Raw genomic sequence first — 17,896 nt, 5'->3', positions numbered from 1 at the left:
AAAAGAAAAGAAAAGAAAAGAAAAGAGAATCTTCCCAAGTAGGTTGTGTTTTCATTCTATTAAAGGCTGTCTCATTTTCCATTCTTCTTGGCTTGGATCACCACACTCACGCATTGAAGTCAACCCAAGAATGGGTGCTCCGTTTTCCTTTGTCCTTAATGTCCTCCCAGGGAACTAGGAAGAAAGGTCCAAACAAGAGCTCCTACGTAGCACAAGTGGAGAATTAAGGGGAGCCCAGACTCCTTCAGACACTTGTTGTCTTCATGAGCCTTTGAACTTGAGAACCAGGTTGGTGTTTCTTTTTTCCTTAGCGGTATTTCCATAGCAATACCCCTAGGATCTAGAGCCAAAGGAGATAATGAATAGATAGGACTGGAGTTCATTCCACCTTACCTTTGGGTAGGATCTTGCTGCTTTAAGAGCGGATTCACCTGCAAACTACATCTAATTTTTTTTTCCATGTAAACCAGGCAGAACAAATCTTTCCCTTTTACAGGGAGGGGAAGGGCCAACTCCGGAGATGTTAGGCACTTTGCCTGAGGCCACACAGCCTGACCTTGAACCTGCTTTTCTTTCCACTCCACTAGGCACCAGGCTGTTTAACAAGTTGGTGCATAGAACATTGGCCTCTGGCCTCTGCCTGAGCTGAAGAGGAGGTGGGGGAGGGGTGGAGTGGGAGAGATGGAGATGGTCAGGCTCATCTTTTAGAATTTCAGAGCCCAAGAACATACATATATGTGTGTGTGTGTGTATATGTATATATATATATATATATATGATTGAGAGAGACAGAGAGCAAGCTGGGGAGGGGCAGAGAGCCTTAGGAGCCTTAAGTCGGAGACTCAACCCTCTGAGCCACCCAGGCCTCGCCCAAGAGCATCCTTTTAAACCCAACCCATTAACTTTCATATACAGGGAAACTGAGCCCGAGACGGGAGCCAGGACGCACAGCTTCTGCGCTCTGTATCCCCTGTGCTGAAAGCCCCCTCCCCTTGCCCCGTGTGTTCTCTCCACAGCTTCCCCAGGAAGGGCTAGTGATTTCCCTCAGCTCCGTGATGAGGTGATGACCGGCGGTGCTGAGTGCTTCTGGACTCTTGGGCGGAGGCCTGTTTACAAACATTTGCACCGAGTTTCCAGGGGCGCGGGGAAGGCAGATTGCCTCGGGTCAAGGCGGGGAGTGATTCGCAGGAGCCTGTGAAACACACCAGGCTGGCCCTGTGCTGTCGGCCAGCGGGGCAGGGTGTCACCCAGTGGTGACTGACCCCAAAGCCAGCGCCGATCACAGACCACATCCCTGCCCTGTCTCGGCGGAGGGAGCCCTGCAGACCAGGGGCCGAACCTTGTCACCTCCATCTGGGGTCAGGTGTCCCCTTCCCTGCACGCCGGGTCCTCTGCGCTGTCCCCGATCCACCCCATGGCAGGGCTGAATTATCCTTCTTAAAAAGTCCACTTCCCAGAAAACTTTTTCTTTCTAATGATCCAAAACAATTTTTTTTCTTTTGTTTTGTTGTTGCGTATGTTTTTGTTTTGTTTCCGGGAAATGGGACACAGATTCCTCTGGATTCGCAGGATTGGTCCCAGCACACAGTGAGGTCCAATAAACGTGGGAGCAGCACCCCAGAGAGCTCATCACAAAAGCCTATTAGCTTTTAATTGAAACCCTCTCTCCCTCTCCCCCACCTACTCCCCCCTCCCAGCCCCTTCCAGGAACAGGAACTCAGGCCTTTGTGAAGCAGCGTCTATAACAGAGGATTCTGCCAAAAAGAAAGGCATCTTGAGTTGACCCAGAGGAGCGAGATGCTCTTTTGCGCCCCACCCCCTTATGGCATTCAGCGGCTTTTCATTTTCTGAGCAGTATTGAAATTCTTGGACAATGGAGGCCAAATCCTTGCAGTGGGGGTTGGGGGCCGGGGGTGGAGAAAAGAGAGGGGAGGGTTGGAGGAGGAGGCGGCCTGGGGGAGTCCAGCCTTTTGTTATTTCTCTTCTTTTCTACCCATTACCTTAAGAAAAATAAAATAAAATAAAAGGAAGGGGGGAAAGGCCCAGTAAACTTTATAATGAATCATGACATCACTTCCGGCCGCCCTAGCAATCCGGCCTGGGGACCCGGGAGACCCTGAGAACAACAGACTACTTACAATTTCATTTTAAATTATTTTTAAAACCCTCCCAAAGGAGTCCTTTGATATGCAAACATCTCCCCCAAATGGAGATAATTATTTATGGAGATGTGGCTCTTTGAACGGGTGGGCTTTGAGGCTCCCTAGGAAAGGAAGAAGGTTCCAGATAAGGAGGGGCCCCTGAACTGATACACATCTCTCGCCCACCCCCGCCCCTCCTCCGGCCTCCCTCGGGAGGAAGAAAGCGGCTCTAAAGAAGAAACTTCCCAGAGTTACACCCACCTTTGGGAGTTGAGGCTTCTCCGGCATTGTCCATAGTCGGGGTTTCTAGAAGTTTCTTCCCCCGTCCACGGGTGCCTGGGCTTTCTGTAGGAGAGGAAAGGGGAGGCTGATAGGCTGCCAGCTTGGGTGTGTTTGACCCTGGAGGTGAGTTATAACTTATAGGGTCACCAGGTAGAAAGACACAGGGGAAGTTTTTTTGGGGTGCCGGGTAACTAGGGTTGGTAAGAGAGACCTCGGAGAAGGTAAGAGCTTAGCCCACCCACGCTGGTTACCACACAAAGTCCAGGGACCAGGCCAGGCCTCCTCTTTCCCTTCCCTCGGAAAATGCATTAACACTTTGGCCTGGGGTACGAAGTACCCACAGAAACCTGGGGGAGACACCCCAGCCCACAGCCTGCTGGGGACTTTCCCCTCCAGGACTTGTCTGGTGGCTTTGAAGCTCCCCGCCCCCCCCACCCCCACTGGCTCTGTCTCCCTCACTTCCTCCCCTGGGGAGCAGAGGGACTCAGGCATCCCAACATTGCAAGATGAGGGGACAGAGCAGTCGCATCCCTATGGACCCAGGGTGTCCTTTCATAAAATAAGATCTTTTTTTTTTTTTTGGTCTATATTTACAGGTGGAAAGCTTGACATTTTCATCCCTTGTCTTATATGTTATAAGACTCTCGGTTTTATGTAGGACTTAGGGTTTTCTTTTAGGCTGGGTGGTTGGGGTGGGGGGGCCAGTGGGGGTGGGGCCAGGCTGCTGGGCTCCCTGCATCCCAGGAAGAGCCCTCCACTCAGAGGGAGAGTGAGTGTAGACGGACCGGATTGTGGTGAGGAGGGTACATGGTGGTGGCCTAGGCCTAAGGCTGTGATGCAATGAGACCCCATAAATTCCCCCAGGAGAAAACCACAACTCACAGAGAAGAAGCCAAAGGGGCGCCTGGGGGGCTCAGTCAGTTAAGCGCCCGACTTTGGCTCAGGTCATGTTCTCGCAGTTCGTGAGTTCAAGCCCTGCATCCGGCTCTGTGCTCACAGCTCAGAGCCTGGAGCCTGCTTCGGATTCTGTGTCTTCCTCTTTCTCTGTCCCTCCCTGCTCGTGCTCTGTCTCTCTCTCTCAAAAGTAGACATTAAGAAAAGAAAAGAAGCTGAAGACCAATAAGATATTAGTGTTGTTTGGGGTTCATGTTGTGGCTTAAAGTAAATTTCACTTTTGAGACCCATTTTGGGTTCATGGCAAGATTGAGGGGAAGGTGCTGAGATTCCCTTGGGACAACCTCCCCCCACCCCGACATACGAGCATCCCTGACCATCCACATCGTCCACTGGAGAGGGACATTGTTACACCTGATGAACCTGCCCGGACACTTCCTAGTCTCCCAGGTTCCAGACTTGTCATAGTGTCCCAGATTCTAGACACGTCACAGTCTCCCAAATTGGAGTCTCCGTTAGGGCTCAACCTTGGTGTGCACATCGCATGGGCGTGGGCACACAGTTTCCACTGCCCTAAAAACCCGGTGTGCCTCTCACCGTCTGTTCATCTCGCCCCTCCCCTTAATCTCTGCGGACCCCACTGTCTTTGCGTTGAGCTGCTGATACGTGTGGCTTTCTCCGGTGGCATTCTACTTACTTTTTTTTTTTTTTAATGTTTATCTTATTTATTTTTGATAGAGAGAGAGAGAGCATGAGCAGGGGAGGGGCAGAGAGAGAGGGAGACACCGAATCCAAGGCAGGCTCCAGGCTCCAAACTGTCAGCACAGACCCTATGCAGGGCTTGAACTCACCGACTACAAGATTTTGATGTGATTGTGCCTTACCGTTTGAAGGGGACATCCTTAGTCCTAGACAGATTTGGGACTGTGCAGGCATTAGGAAGGAGGTACTCCATTTCATTTCATTTCATTCCATTTTATTATTCTATTCTATTCTATCCTATTCTTTTTGGCTTGGGGGAAATAACCTTTCTAGAAATCTCGATTCTTCTGTTTCATGAAGATTGTTCTGTTTGTTTTCTTCGCTTCTGTGTTCCGAATTCTCAGAGGCTGGACTGGGGCTTCTTAGAGGAAAAGCTAAGAACATTCTGTTCATTCGTAGCAGAACAGGTTCCTGCTTGTGCCCCCGGGACAATCACTAGAGCACTTTGTCCCTCATGCCCATGGTAGCCTTCTGGGCCTTGCCAGCTTTACAGACCAGAGGCTGAGGCCCAGCGTGTCAGGGCTGTGGCCAGGGGGACATGCCGGTTAGGAGCGGGACCAGAGCCAGAGCCAGAGCCGAGGCCTTCGTGGAAACAAGGTGGTTTTTTTCTTTGTTTTTTTAAATCAACACTATACCTGCGATGTCAAAATATCTAAGTCCCGAGGGACCATTTTCCGATGCACAGAGCTGGACATCAAGGGTGATGGGTTATATGTAAGTTTAAAAGAAATTTTTAATGTTTTAATGTTTATTTTTGAGAGGGGGGGGTAGGGAGGGAGACACAGAATCAAAGCAGGTTCCAGGCTCTGAGCTGTCAGCACAGAACCCGATGCGGGGCTCGAACCCATGAACTGTGAGATGATGACCTGAGCCCAAGTCGGACGCTTAACAGACCTAGCCACCCAGGTGCCCCTGAAAGAAATTTTTAAAAGAAGAAATAAAATCTTCATTGAATTTCAGAAAACGTGGGGATGTTTCTGCAACCACAAGGCCCTCATCCTCCCTGTAGGGAGTAGGAGAAAGGGGCAGGCCCAGAGTTCTGGCTCTTCCCCGGTTTCTTCAGCCGGAGTGGGAGACTGGCCCAGTCCAGGACCCAGTGGACTGGTCCTGGGCTTTGTCCCCGGCCCTGGGCACTCACTTCCCTCTGCTTTGCATAAATGTCTCTGGCATCTGCTTGGCTATGCTGGGAAGGTTACACCCATTTGAATAATCTTCCTCTTTATTGTTGTGTAATTTGCCAGTTCAAACAGGGAGTTCAGCTGCTGGACCGGGGGCGTCACCAAGAGAGAAAGACACAGGAAAATTAGGGCCACATTTGCTGCGGAGAACATCTCAGTTGTCGGGCTTTTTAGAACTCCTCTGGCTCATTCGAATTAACTACGCCTTTGGGCCTGAAGGTTTGTTTTTAATTGCCGGCATTTAGAGGAACATATTAGAGCCAGGTTAGACCTGGGGACGCTCTCCAAAGCCCTGTGGCAGCGAACCCCGCATGGGAGGGGACTCTGCAGGTAGCTGGCTCCTGGCTAGTGGCTCAGGTTAGCTCTGTGTCCTGGCGCTGAGGGTTCTGGCTCCTCTCCTTACCCACTCTGCCTCAAGGGACAACAGGCATCCTTTTCTTGGGGTGTCTGGGGGCCTCGGTTAAGCATCCGACTTCAGCTCAGCTTCAGCCCGTGATCTCACGGTTCGTGAGTTCCAGCCCCACGTCGGGCTCTGTGCTGTCACCGCAGAGCCTGACACGGGGCTTGAACCCACGAACTGCAAGAGCATGACCTGAGCCAAAACAAAGAGTCAGATGCTTAACGGACTGAGCCTCCCAGGCGCCCCTTGTTAATTCTTTCTTTTCCTTTTTTTTCTTTTTCTTCTTTTTTCTACCGCGTGGCCCTGGGTACCCACAGCATCGCCACTTAGGTTCGCGTGAATATCAGCAGAGTGAATGACAAGTGTGTGGCACATTCCAGACCCACAGGTACCACTGAACAATGCTTTCCGGTCGGTCATGGCTGAGCATTAAACCATCTAAACAATGGCCATGTGGGGGGCCTGGCAGTCGGTTCAGAGCTGCGTGGGTGAGCCTCCCATCGCTTTCTTGTCTATTTCTGTAGCCACGTGGAGAGCTCAGCCATGCCCCTTCCACACCCACCGGGGCCTCGGGTACCCTGCTCTGTGGCCCAGCAATTTGGGGTCACTGATACTCCCAGAAGATCATTGTGCTGGTCATTGCTGGGTTTTGACAGCGGTGACACGGCTGCCTTGACATCTGAGGGTTCATGAAAGAAGTGGGGTCCTTTCCGCTTTGTGTCGTGAGTGATCTGCCTGGTCAGGCTCCCTTAGGCTCGTGCTAAGGACAGTTCTGGTGGGGGTGAGCCTGTCGTCCTCGGACTTACTGTAAAGACACTTCCTGGCCCTATTGGCTTCACAAGTGTCTGATGGCGATAATGTGCCAGATGTCGAAGAGGGGGCAGGGGCGGGCACTGGATGGGGATAGCTGTTCCACAGTTGCTGATATTCCGGGCTCCCCATGCAGCACAGCTAACTGCCGGAGTCGGTGAGGCTAAGAGCTCTATTGTTTTGAAATCGGACTCATATTTGAACAATTATGATCACAGCCGTCTGATTCCAGCACTAAAATACCTATTATTAAGATCCTAATCTGGGAGGGGGGAGCTGGAAGACAGGTATCTATTTAAGAGAGGGACAGGTGTGTGGCTGTGTGTGCTCATCATCAGATTAATAAGAAACGGGAGGTTGGGAAGGAGAAGATGCTTTGGAGGGGGTGACTCGGTCCCCACTGCCCGCCCGCAGGTGACCTACGTCCAGATGAGCTACCCTCTCCACTCCCGCTTGTTTCTTCCTTGGTAACCTGGGGATCGCGGGATGTACCCCAAAGGCACGTTGTGGGGATTCCACCAGATAATGCATGTGGAAGTTTCTCCGCAAGCTCGCAAGCGCCGTGTAATTATTAGCTGTGACGATCAGTTTGAGAAACCGGCTTTCATAATGAGCAGCTCAATTACCCTGCTGGCCTGAGGCTTGCTTATCTGTGGGGGCCGCCGGGAGGGGGGGGGGGCTGTGGGGCCCACGCGAGGAGCCTTGCCCTTGGCCGTGACCTGCTCTCATCGTTTCTTCTGGGAACCGCTTGTGCCCAAAGAGGTGTTGAGTACTAGGACAGGAGACCCAGCTGGGGAAGGGAGGGGAGGGAGGGGGCCCAGGAAAGCTTAGAAAAGCCTTCGCTCTGGGACCTGAGGATGGGGGGCGGGGCCCTGGAAGCCCATGCAAGGGGTTCAGGAGGCATGTGTGGAAATGAAGGAGAACCCACTTGTGCATCTCAGCTGTCAGCCACAAAGGGGAGAGCAGCCCGTAGGCCCCAGCGGGCGGGGGCAAGAGCCCCCTGGCTGTCATTTGCAGGATCAAAGAAAGTCCTGGGGGCCCCTTGCTTGCTCTTTGCCACATGTGTGCAGACTCCTGACCATTCTGGGGGGAGAGGGATCCCTCGGAGCTGGTAGCAGCCAGAATGGCCTGGGTGACCCGCAGGCCGTTCTGTCCCCAGTTGAAGGAACTTTCTTTGTGGCCAGGGAAGCTTTGCCTTTGGACTTGATGGTAGTGAAGCTCTCCTAGTTTCATTTTTACTAGCTCTGTTGTGTGGTGTCTTATTGCCATGGCCTGATGAGCCATTTCGGTTAATGCCCTAGTAACCTTTCTTTAAGGACACTGAGGGGGGAGCCTGGGGGACTCAGGCGGTTAAGCGTCCGACTTCAGCTCAGGTCATGATCTCACAGTGCATGGGTTCAAGCCCCGCACTGGACTCTGTGCTGACAGCTAGGAGCCTGGAGCCTGTTTCAGATTCTGTATCTCCCTCTCTCTCTGACCCTCCCCTGCTCATCCTGTCTCTCTCTCTCTCTCTCTCTCTCTCTCTCTCTCTCTCAGAAATAAATAAAACATTAAAAACTTTTTTTTAAGTAAATAAAGAAATAAATAGACACTGGGCGGCTGGGGGGAGCTCAGTCGGTTAAGCGTCCAACTTTGATTTTGGTTCAGGTCGTGATCTCACGGTTCGGGAGTTCAAGTCCCACATCGGGTTCTGTGCTGACAGCACAAAGCCTGCTTTGGATCCCCTGTCCCCCTCTTCTCTGCCCCTCCCCCCCAAAATAAGCTGTAAAAAAATTTTTTAATGAAAAATTATACAGAAAGGACACTGAGAAAATGTAGGCAGCAAAGGTGCAGAGGTGGTTCTGACCCACCCCTTTGCCTCTTTAAAGAGCCGCGACTTCTCCATTGCTTCTTTGTCGCAGGGGGGACCAAGTAGGTGACCGGTCCCCTGTTTGCGAATCTTGGCTTCCTTACACCCTTACCCACATGCTGTGAAACAGAAGGTAACTGGTAACATTTTCTTGACACCAACTAGCTATTGTGCTCAGCGTCAACGTTAGCTTCAGCGCCCTCTCAAAACCCTAGGGCTGACGTATGCATCATCTTTTTTTTTTTCATGATTCAGATGAGAAAACGGGGACATGGATAGGTAAGGTGACCTGTCTGGGGTCACACACAGTCAGTGGGGATGCCGAGAGTCCAACCCAGGCACCGGACTTCGGAGCCCGTGCTAGGTCAGACAGACTCTCTGAGGACAGACCCCACCCATGGTCCCCTACAGGGACCCCGAGGAAGTGATTGGCTTTCTTTCCGTCATGACAGTAGCACTTATGTTCTGAATGGTAAACTCTTAATGAATGTCCAGTTGTGAGTGGCTTAATACAGGGAAAGAACCTTGGACTTGATCAGACTCCTTCTACCTTTATTTTTTCATATTTATTTTTTAGAGAGAGAGAGAGTGAGCATGAGCAGGCGAGGGGCAGAGAGAGGGGGACGGGATCGGAAGCAGGCTCTGTACTGACAGCAACGAGCCTGAAGCAGGGCTCGAACTCACGAACCACAAGATCATGACCTGAGCCGATCTCAAGTCGGTTGGATGCTCAACCGACTGAGCCACCCAGGTGACTCTAGACACCACCTGCTTTTGAGTGAAATGCAAAATAGGTCAAGAGGCAGGACTCATCTTTAATCTTCCATCACATTAACCCCTTGACACCACCAGGTTCATCTAAGCAGTTAATGGGCAAAGTGGGTCAATCCAGCCTTAGCTCAAGCCGGGGATGGTTCCAGTGCGGTGAAACCCTCTTCCTGAGGGAAGACCTGCTTCTTCCAAACTAGCTTTGGAAGGAGGAGCTCTCCCCGCATGTGGCCCTTTCTGGCTCGTGCGATAGAACTTTCTATCATCATTTCCATAAATGTGCTCAGGAAGAGTAGATTAGGGGTGGCTTGAGGCTGGAGGTTCAGGATGCCCTACTGAGAGGTAAATATTTGGTCAAAAATGATGTGGAGATGGTCTTTTTAAAAATTCTACGTGGGCGCACGTAGAAATCAGGCAGAAACCTCTATCCCAGAGCTAATGGAAGATTGCACGTCCGTGACCAAAACTTGGTCTCCAATTAGTTAACACATCTCCTTCCCTTTTGATGTGCACACATGGGCTCGATTTTGTCCCACCATGTGCTGTAAGCTGCGGATTGAACACTGTAATACTGGAAATAATCCTCTCGGAGGAGCAGTAGCTGGTATGGATTAATTACATATGTCAAGCGTGTTCAGAGCATATTTTGATCGTTAATGGTCTTCCTCCTCATTGAACTTCCGTGAAGTGGATACATTCACCTTCATGTTTACAGATGAGGAACAGAGGCCCAGAGAAGTCAAGAACGTTACTCAAGGTAACACAGCTTACACCAGAAAGCTGGGATTTGAACCCAGGCAGTCTGATGTCTGAGCCCACATCCCTTACTCTCTGCCCGTACAAACCTCCTACAGACAACTGAAGAATGTTCGGTGGACATTACTCCCATTTCACAGGGTGGAATGCCCCAATCCAGAGAGCATATAAGTCACAACCTTCCATCATCAATTGTTGTTACTTTCAATGCTAACTGCCACCACAAAACAGCTTTGTTTTTTCCTTTTTTAATGTTTATTTTTGAGAGAGAGAGAGAGTGTGTGTGTGAGCAGGAGAGGAGCAGAGAGAGAGGGAGACACAGAATCCAAAGCAGGCTCGAAGCTCTGAGCTGTCAGCACAGAGCCCAAGGCAGGGCTCGAACCCATGAACCATGAGACCATAACCTGAGTGGAAGCCAGATGTGCAACCGACTGAGCCACCTCGGCGCCCCGTATCATGGCCTGCATCTCTTACAGGTTGTTAACAGTTTTGTCTGCATACTTGTTTAAGTTAATGCTGTGATAGAGATCGTACAAGTCTTTTTTATTTTTAATGGAATCTGAAGTATTTTTTAGAAGCTTCTAGAGCTGGCTCTTGGGAATTTCCTCTTGGCAAGTTTGCATCTGTTTATACTTCCTTCTGATTTCACCTGCTGTGTGCTTTTTGCAGTCAAGGCATTTTGTCCCTGGTCGCTGTGTTGAAGCCTGTACGGCCTGGATGGGTCAGGGGGACATGGAGACATGTCAGGGTCCCCTCGGTTCCCACCGCACACGTGCCAAGGCTTGGTGAGCACACGGAGACAGGCTAGTGAGGACTGATGGGCAACGGGGTCCCTGGGAGCTCCAGGAGCTGTTATTAGGAAGGGTACGAATCCAGAGGCCAATGGCCTCTGTTGCATCATGACACCTGATGTTTGGGGCACTCGTAGAGTGGATACCCTGCACAGTGAGGCAGAGGTGGTGCCCACGACAGGATGTGGAGAAACTCCTCTCTTACTCTTTCTGTCTTGGAGGAAGGCGCCTTCATATTCCGCACAGATAGTATCTGGCCTCCAAACTCGAGATGGGGATGTTAACGTACCTTTCAGGTACAAAGCTCTGTTTGCACTTTTTCACATTTCTGCACCCGTTCCCGGTAACAAAGGGAAGCCGGGATTCAAAGTGTCGCCACAATGGGGTGCCTGGGTGGCTCAGTTGGTTGAGCGTCGGACTTCGGCTCAGGTCATGGTCTCGTGGTTTGTGAGTTCGAGCCCGGCATCCGGCTCTGTGCTGACAGCTCGGAGCCTGGGCCCTGCTTCGGATTCTGTGTCTCCCGCTCTCTCTGCCCCTTCCCTGTTCCCGCTCTGTCTCTCTCTCAGAAAATAAGTAAACATTAAAAAAATAGTCTCGCCACAGAGACGTGCAGCCAAAGAGGTGTCCCCTTCTGAGCCCGACTCTGCTCTGCTTGCTTTCCCCAGGGACCTGATGCCGCGGACCCTGGACGGGCAGATCACCATGGAGAAGACGCCCAGCTACTTCGTGACGCGCGAGGCGCCCGCGCGCATCTCGGCCATGTCCAAGGACACCAAGCTGATCGTGGTGGTGCGCGACCCAGTGACCCGGGCCATCTCGGACTACACGCAGACGCTGTCCAAGCGGCCGGACATCCCCACCTTCGAGAGCCTGACGTTCAAGAACCGCACGGCGGGCCTCATCGACACGTCGTGGAGCGCCATCCAGATCGGCATCTACGCCAAGCACCTGGAGCTCTGGCTGCGGCACTTCCCCATCGGCCAGATGCTCTTCGTGAGCGGCGAGCGGCTCATCAGCGACCCGGCTGGCGAGCTGGGCCGCGTGCAGGACTTCCTGGGCCTCAAGAGGATCATCACCGACAAGCACTTCTACTTCAACAAGACCAAGGGCTTCCCCTGCCTCAAGAAGGCCGAGGGCAGCGGCAAGCCCCACTGCCTGGGCAAGACCAAGGGCAGACCCCACCCCGAGATCGACCGCGAGGTGGTGCGCCGGCTGCGCGACTTCTACCGGCCGTTCAACTTGAAGTTCTACCAGATGACCGGCCAGGACTTCGGCTGGGACTGAGCTCATCCCCCGCCCCCACCCGGGGGCCCGTATGACTTTACCCCTTGGCTTCTGTTACCGAGAGAGATTATATGTATGTAAAATGTACAGAAATCTATTTTATAATAATTTATTTTTAATTCATAAGCGATTAATTCACTAAGCTGCCTAGCCACATGCTCTTTAGAGAGTTTAGCTTCTGTAATCCGTTCACATTCCAAGGTGTTTCATCTTTTCTTTCCCTCAACAGTTGATGGTGCTTCCGTGTTTCCCCGTCCCCGTCCCCCATTCTATTTAAAAAGAAGAAAAGCACAACTTGAGATTTTTGTTGTTACGGGTACGCAGCCTTCGATCGCTGTCTGAATTCACTCACCGTCTCCTCGTGGCTTGGGGTCTCCTAGTCCGGCTCCAGTCTCCCCTCCCCCCGCACTTCTCGGCGGGAACGTGAGACATCCCTGCGCCCCCCCTCCCCCAGGGTCCCGTCTCCTGTTAGCAGCTTCCTCGTCCCTGTGTTGACATTTCCGAGGACGCAGACGCCAAACCACAGCGCTGCGGCTGTTCCCCAAGTCTACTCAGCTCCTAGGGAAGTCCGTGCCATTGCAGGGAAGCCCCCGCCTCTGATCTGGGAGCCCCGTGTGCCAGGGTCCATGGACTTGGGCGTATGATTCTGAAAGACGGCCCTGTGTCCTCTTCTGCCCGAGTCCCTGGTTCATGAAGCCACTTGAAGTGGATGCAGACGGTAGCCCCTCCTTCCCAGGCCCCACGTGTATGCCTGGGTGTGTGCGTGTGTGCGTGTGTGTGTGTGTGTGTGTGTGTGTGTGTGTGATGTTTGGGTGCTGCTTTAGAAATACAGACAACCTCTGATTTGCATGTGTGCACGTGCTCCGTTCTCCAGGCCAGACAACTCTGCTCTGACACACCAAAGAATTCCCCTAGCCTAGCAGAGTGACCGGCACACACTGCACAGAGGCCGGGTGTCAAGACCCAAAGGAGGTCAAGTTCATCCCTCCCCATCAGAGTCGCAGGGGTGCTGCCAGGTGCAGAGCCAGATGGCGTTGGGCACATCCCGGTAGACTGACGACCTCTGTGGGGAGAAAAGACAAACCCCCGCCAGAAGGACAGGCGGCCAGCAGAAGAAGCGAGTCCCCGCCCCCCCCCCCCCCCCCCCCCCCCCCCCCCCCCCCCCCCCCCCCCCCCCCCCCCCCGTCCCTTGCTTGATGACTGGAACTCTCCTCCCTTCAGAATCCCTTGCTCAGCTCAGATTGACAACTCAGCCTGTAGCCGCCGGCCAGACCACGAGAACGAAGAGTAGCTCTTGTAGTTGCCCGGAGCCACTCCCACCTGACTGTTGTGAGGAGGTGAAGAGGTCCCCTTGTTTGAGTTAGGTCCTGGCAGAAGGTCACCAGTACTGTTGCCGCTGATGGCAAAATGCACCCCCCCCCCACCTCTGTGCTGAGCGAGCAATTGGGGATTATTTTTGAGGACCTCTCCGGTGGCAGTTAGGTGACCATTAGCAATGTCACATAATGAACCTACTCCCTTTGTCCTGTTTTCCGAACCAGAACTGCTTCTGCCGTCAGAGGATTTTCATTTGAGTTCCGTTTCCGCTGGGCATTCTCGGGACGATCACTCAGATCACGGGAACGACTCTTTGGTACGTCGTCGCGGGGTAACGTGCCCAACAGAGTAAGAAGACTTGTATGGAAAGAGAGAGATGACCGTTCCTCTTTAGAAACCGATCAAGAGGTCACTGGTCGTTAGGTGACATCTCGTTGATAATCTGGTTGATAATCTGGTTTCAGCCCGGTCATGGCTAGCGAAGCTATCACCATGTGAGTTCTGTGTAGGAAGATGGGGGAGGGGTGCTCCATGCAATCCCCAGATGTTCTGCTCCTTTCAAAGGTCTGTTTCCACCTCTGCCAAGTACCATAGCGCCTCCATTTAGGGGGACTCCCCAACTCTGCTGTGGTTCTCTCTTCTTGCTACTTGGACACCAAGACGTGTGCAGAAGGGGTGCTAACTGGTCGTGCGTTTTTCCCCTTGGAAAGCTCCACTGGAAATTAAACCCACCAATGCCGCTTTTCAGTTCCAACAGAGTAGAGTTTAAAGTAAAAGCCAGTATCCACGAGCTGCGCCCCACCCTGTCTGGTCGGCTCTCCCGCCGTATGGGTGCCCCCACCCGGCTCATGATGTAGAATTGCAGAAACCCAGTAGTAGGAAAACGCGCCTGCGTTTTTCCTTCCTCCTTCGGGTCCCCGCCATGTCTCCAAGCTGGACAGTTTTGATGAAGTTGTTTCTTCCCTGCCTTAAAACTGAAACGGGAAATTTTCAGATCGATGGGAGGGAGGGTCATTGAGTCACGAGCCCTGAAGTGAGTCAAGATTGTATTCTGGGTCAAATCCTTCAGTCCAAGCAGATGCCTATAATTAGCACTGATGGACTAGAGCACGTTTTTCTAGAGAAGACAAATAAGTCAAACTTCCTGCACATCTCTTCCTAGAGGTCTGATAGCTCCTAGTTCCTGATGGACCCAGAAACGGCATCTGGCCCCAGGTTACTCCCCGTCATGTGATTAGTTATCACGGAGCCCGAGCCCCACATGCCTTCCTCCTGCAGCAGAAGTTAAGCAACACATAAAATTCAGCCTTGAGTCTCTTCCTGTTCGAGCAACCTCCAAGGTCACCAACTTCAAGTTTTTTAGCTGTTAGAAGACAAACGCCATTTCATGGTTTGGCCCTTTGTCTCAGCACGTTTTGAGTTTCTCCTGGTTGATGGGAAAAGTTTTGCTATTCAGTGGGGGTACTTGACCCCTCTTGGTTTTGTTTTCTTATTAAAAGCAAAAAGGCTAAGAGAAATAAAATGAGAGGTTTTTACTGTCTCAGAAACCCATGTTTGCTTGGAGGTGTTTGTATTAGAGTCTGGTAACTTGGCAGCTGGTACCTGGAAAGGTATTTACGTATACTGGCCGCGTAATAAATACTTCTTTGGATGATGGAGGAAGAGAAGTTATCTTTTTCATAGGATTCTCTTTGGAAGTTACGTTGAGTGACAGGTACAGTTTAGACCTTTGGGAAAGCAGTTTCAAATCCTGCCAGGATATTTACGTAAAAAAGGAAACTAGAAGGTTTCCAATACACTAGAAATACTTAAGCGTGTTTCTCAAACGCAGACACAGACATCCGTGTCATTTTTCTTTTTCGGTTTCTCTCAACAAGGCCGGTTCATTAAACTTAAAGGTGTGGTTAGGTTTTTTTTTCGCTTTTGTAACCTTAATTTATGACGGAGTTCATTCAGCCCAGTAATCTGAAATTTTGTGCAAATTCGGGCAGTGTGTCTTCTATAACCTGGATGTTAGAATAGCCAATATGTACAAAAATAAAAGACTAAATCAAGTATTTTGTCCTATGTATAACACAGATTAATTTTACACAGAGAAAGAGGTTTCTAGGAAAATGAAAATCTGGTAATTCATACTATTTCTTTGTATGAACAAATAAAATATATTTTACCAACTTGCAGGTGCTTTTCTGTCTGATGGCGTGCTGCGGATGGACAAGGCAGTGCTGTTTGATTCAATAACTAATCAGATGCGCGCGCGCGCACACACACACACACACACACACACAGGCATTCTGAAGGCAGGTTGATCTTGCAGATTTCAGAATCCAGCTAATCTGCAAATCTTTGAGGCGGGCTTTTTTTTTTTTTTTTTTTTTAATGTTTTATTTATTTCTAGGAGAGAGAGAGACAGCGTGAGCAGGGGAGGGTCAGAGAGAGAGGGAGTCACAGACTGAAACAGGCTCCAGGCTCTGAGCTGGCAGTCAGCACAGAGCCCGACGCTGGGCTCGAACCCACTAACCGCGAGATCATGACCTAAGCGAAAGTCGGATGCTTAACCGACTAAGCCACCCAGGCGCCCCAAGGCGGGCTTTTTGTAAATGATTCTCAAGGCTTCCAGGTCAATGGGGAGGCCCCAGCCCCTTCTAGGGGCATATGTGGACCTCCGAAAACACCAAGGCCACCGTGTGCTGCCTCACAGCTTTGACTGCCTCAGGCTCCAGCCAGAGTGGGTCTGTGGAAGCCGCCATGTGTGGGGACCCGTGTCAGGGTAACAGGTACAATGAAGCAAAAGCATTGATGGCTGGGCAATTTGGATAACAGTAGCATCCTCTTTGCACATGTATAGAGTGTTCTCACGGCAGATCTGTATCTTTGCCCCATAGCAGGAGACTTTGTTTCTTTTGATGTGACACACCCTCTGCACAATGATTATTTACTGTTTTTTTGTGTTTTAAATTGTTTTTAGTTTATTTGTTTCGAGATAGACAGACGGCATGAGACGTGATGAGGGGAGAGAGAGGGGGAGAGAGAGAATCCCAAGCAGACTCCAAGCACTGTGAGCACAGAGCCCGACACCGGGCTTGAACCCACAAAACCGTGAGATCAAGACCTGAGTCGAAATCAAGAGTCAGACCCTCAATCTCCTTCCTGAGCCACCCAGGCACCCCTAAACTCACACGATCATATTTGTCAATTAGATCTCAAAAAAGCTGGAAAATGCTTAAAAAGAAAATAATACAACCTCAAAAGCTCCCCAAGCGATTCTCACATATGGCCAAGCTTGAGAGCCACGGTTCTCAAAGTGCGGTTTCTGGACCCCTATCAGCGTCCCCTGGGAACCTGCCAGCCATGCCAGGACTCGGGCCCCACCTGCGAGCTACTGAATCCGAAATACGGGATTTAATAAGCTCTCCCGCTAATTCTGATTCACTCAAAAATTTGAGAATCCACACGTAGGAGCATAGGCTTCATATCATCCCATTCTGAAACTAAAGACCTTGTATCTCTGATCAAGCACATTGTCTTCTTTATCTGACTTTTCACCAACCAAGGCAATTATGAGGCTGCTCACCTCCTTGTAACTCGTGGTCTCCTTTAGGAAAGTCTGGATCAGTAGCTCTGTCCACATTTCAAATCGTGGCCACTACTTCCCGGCTTCCCCCTGGTGGGTCCTGTTTTTTCAGGCAGCCCTCATATGATTATCTCTAATGTACTCCTGTGAGCGAATGATAGGTGCATATATCATAGAGGATATTTTTAAAGAGAGCTGAATTCCTTTAAAATGCCACTTTCAGGGCACCTGGGTGGCTCAGTTGGTTAAGCGTCCGACTTCAGCTCAGGTCATGATCTCACGGTTCATGGGTTTGAGCCTCGCATCGGGCTCTGTGCTGACAGCTCAGAGCCTGGAGCCTGCTTCGGAGTCTATGTCTCCCTCTCTCTCTGACCCTCCTCTTCTCACGCTGTCTCTCTCTCTCTCAAAAATAAATAAAACATAAAAAATTTAAAAAAAAAAAAGAAACAAGAAGGGTCTAGAGTCTGAGACCAGCTCATTCATTCAATACATATTTATGGAGGGCTCGCTGCTGCTAGGGACACAACCTTAAAGGCCACACGCTTCCGGTTTCGAGGAATTCACATTCCAGGGGGGATTTGAAGGATGTGTGCAGATAACGGCGGAATGCAATATGACAAGGGCCATGACGAAGTGCAGTGGGGCATCGCATCGGGACAAGAGATACGAGCCTGATCTGGGGCAGAGCTGGGGGAGGTTGGTACCTACAGGTCTGGCAGGAAGTAGCCAGGGGAGGGAAGGAGGAAAGGCTAGGGGGTCAGAGGGCAAAGTGAGACATGAATAAACACAGCCAAGTTGGGAACTGCAAGCCGTTGGGCAGGGATGGAGTCCTGAGTGTGTGGGGGGAGGGGAGAGGATGGTTCTGGAGGCTTAAGCAGAAGATCGTAGTGCAGGCAAATTAACAGCAGTTCGGCCGCCTTTGAGCTCCAGTCTCCTTTATCCAGTTACCTACTTGCTACCTCTATCCAGAGGTCTCCGTAAGCATCTCAGATAAAAGTGTGTCACAAATGGAACTCTTCGTTCTTGTTCCTACATCCCCTCCCCTGATCCCGCTAGCTCATGGGCCTCTCAAGCCAGAAAACTTGAAGTC

At 51.1% G+C, this 17,896-nt stretch overlaps 1 protein-coding gene across 2 annotated transcripts in view; it reads left to right on the top strand.

The window, feature by feature from the left end:
* The window catches only part of HS3ST3B1 (heparan sulfate-glucosamine 3-sulfotransferase 3B1), a 43,309-nt gene extending 27,496 nt beyond the window's left edge, over nucleotides 1–15,813 (top strand). The window contains exons 2-3 of one of the 2 annotated variants that reach the window (XM_039227365.1): nucleotides 11,297–11,944; nucleotides 15,800–15,813. In XM_039227365.1, coding sequence (XP_039083296.1) covers nucleotides 11,297–11,915 — 619 coding nt within the window. In that variant the 3' untranslated portion in view covers nucleotides 11,916–11,944; nucleotides 15,800–15,813. Of the gene's footprint in view, nucleotides 1–11,296; nucleotides 12,215–15,799 lie in introns of those variants that run through there. The other variant, XM_039227364.1, reaches the window with a different exon arrangement.
* Nucleotides 15,814–17,896: the final 2,083 nt, after the last annotated feature.

Source organism: Hyaena hyaena, unplaced genomic scaffold (assembly GCF_003009895.1).
Source record: "Hyaena hyaena isolate Hyena2069 unplaced genomic scaffold, ASM300989v1 scaffold_27, whole genome shotgun sequence".
Lineage (NCBI taxonomy): Eukaryota > Metazoa > Chordata > Mammalia > Carnivora > Hyaenidae > Hyaena > Hyaena hyaena.
Note: the sequence above shows the minus strand (reverse complement) of the source record. Positions and strands in the feature narration are given on the sequence as shown.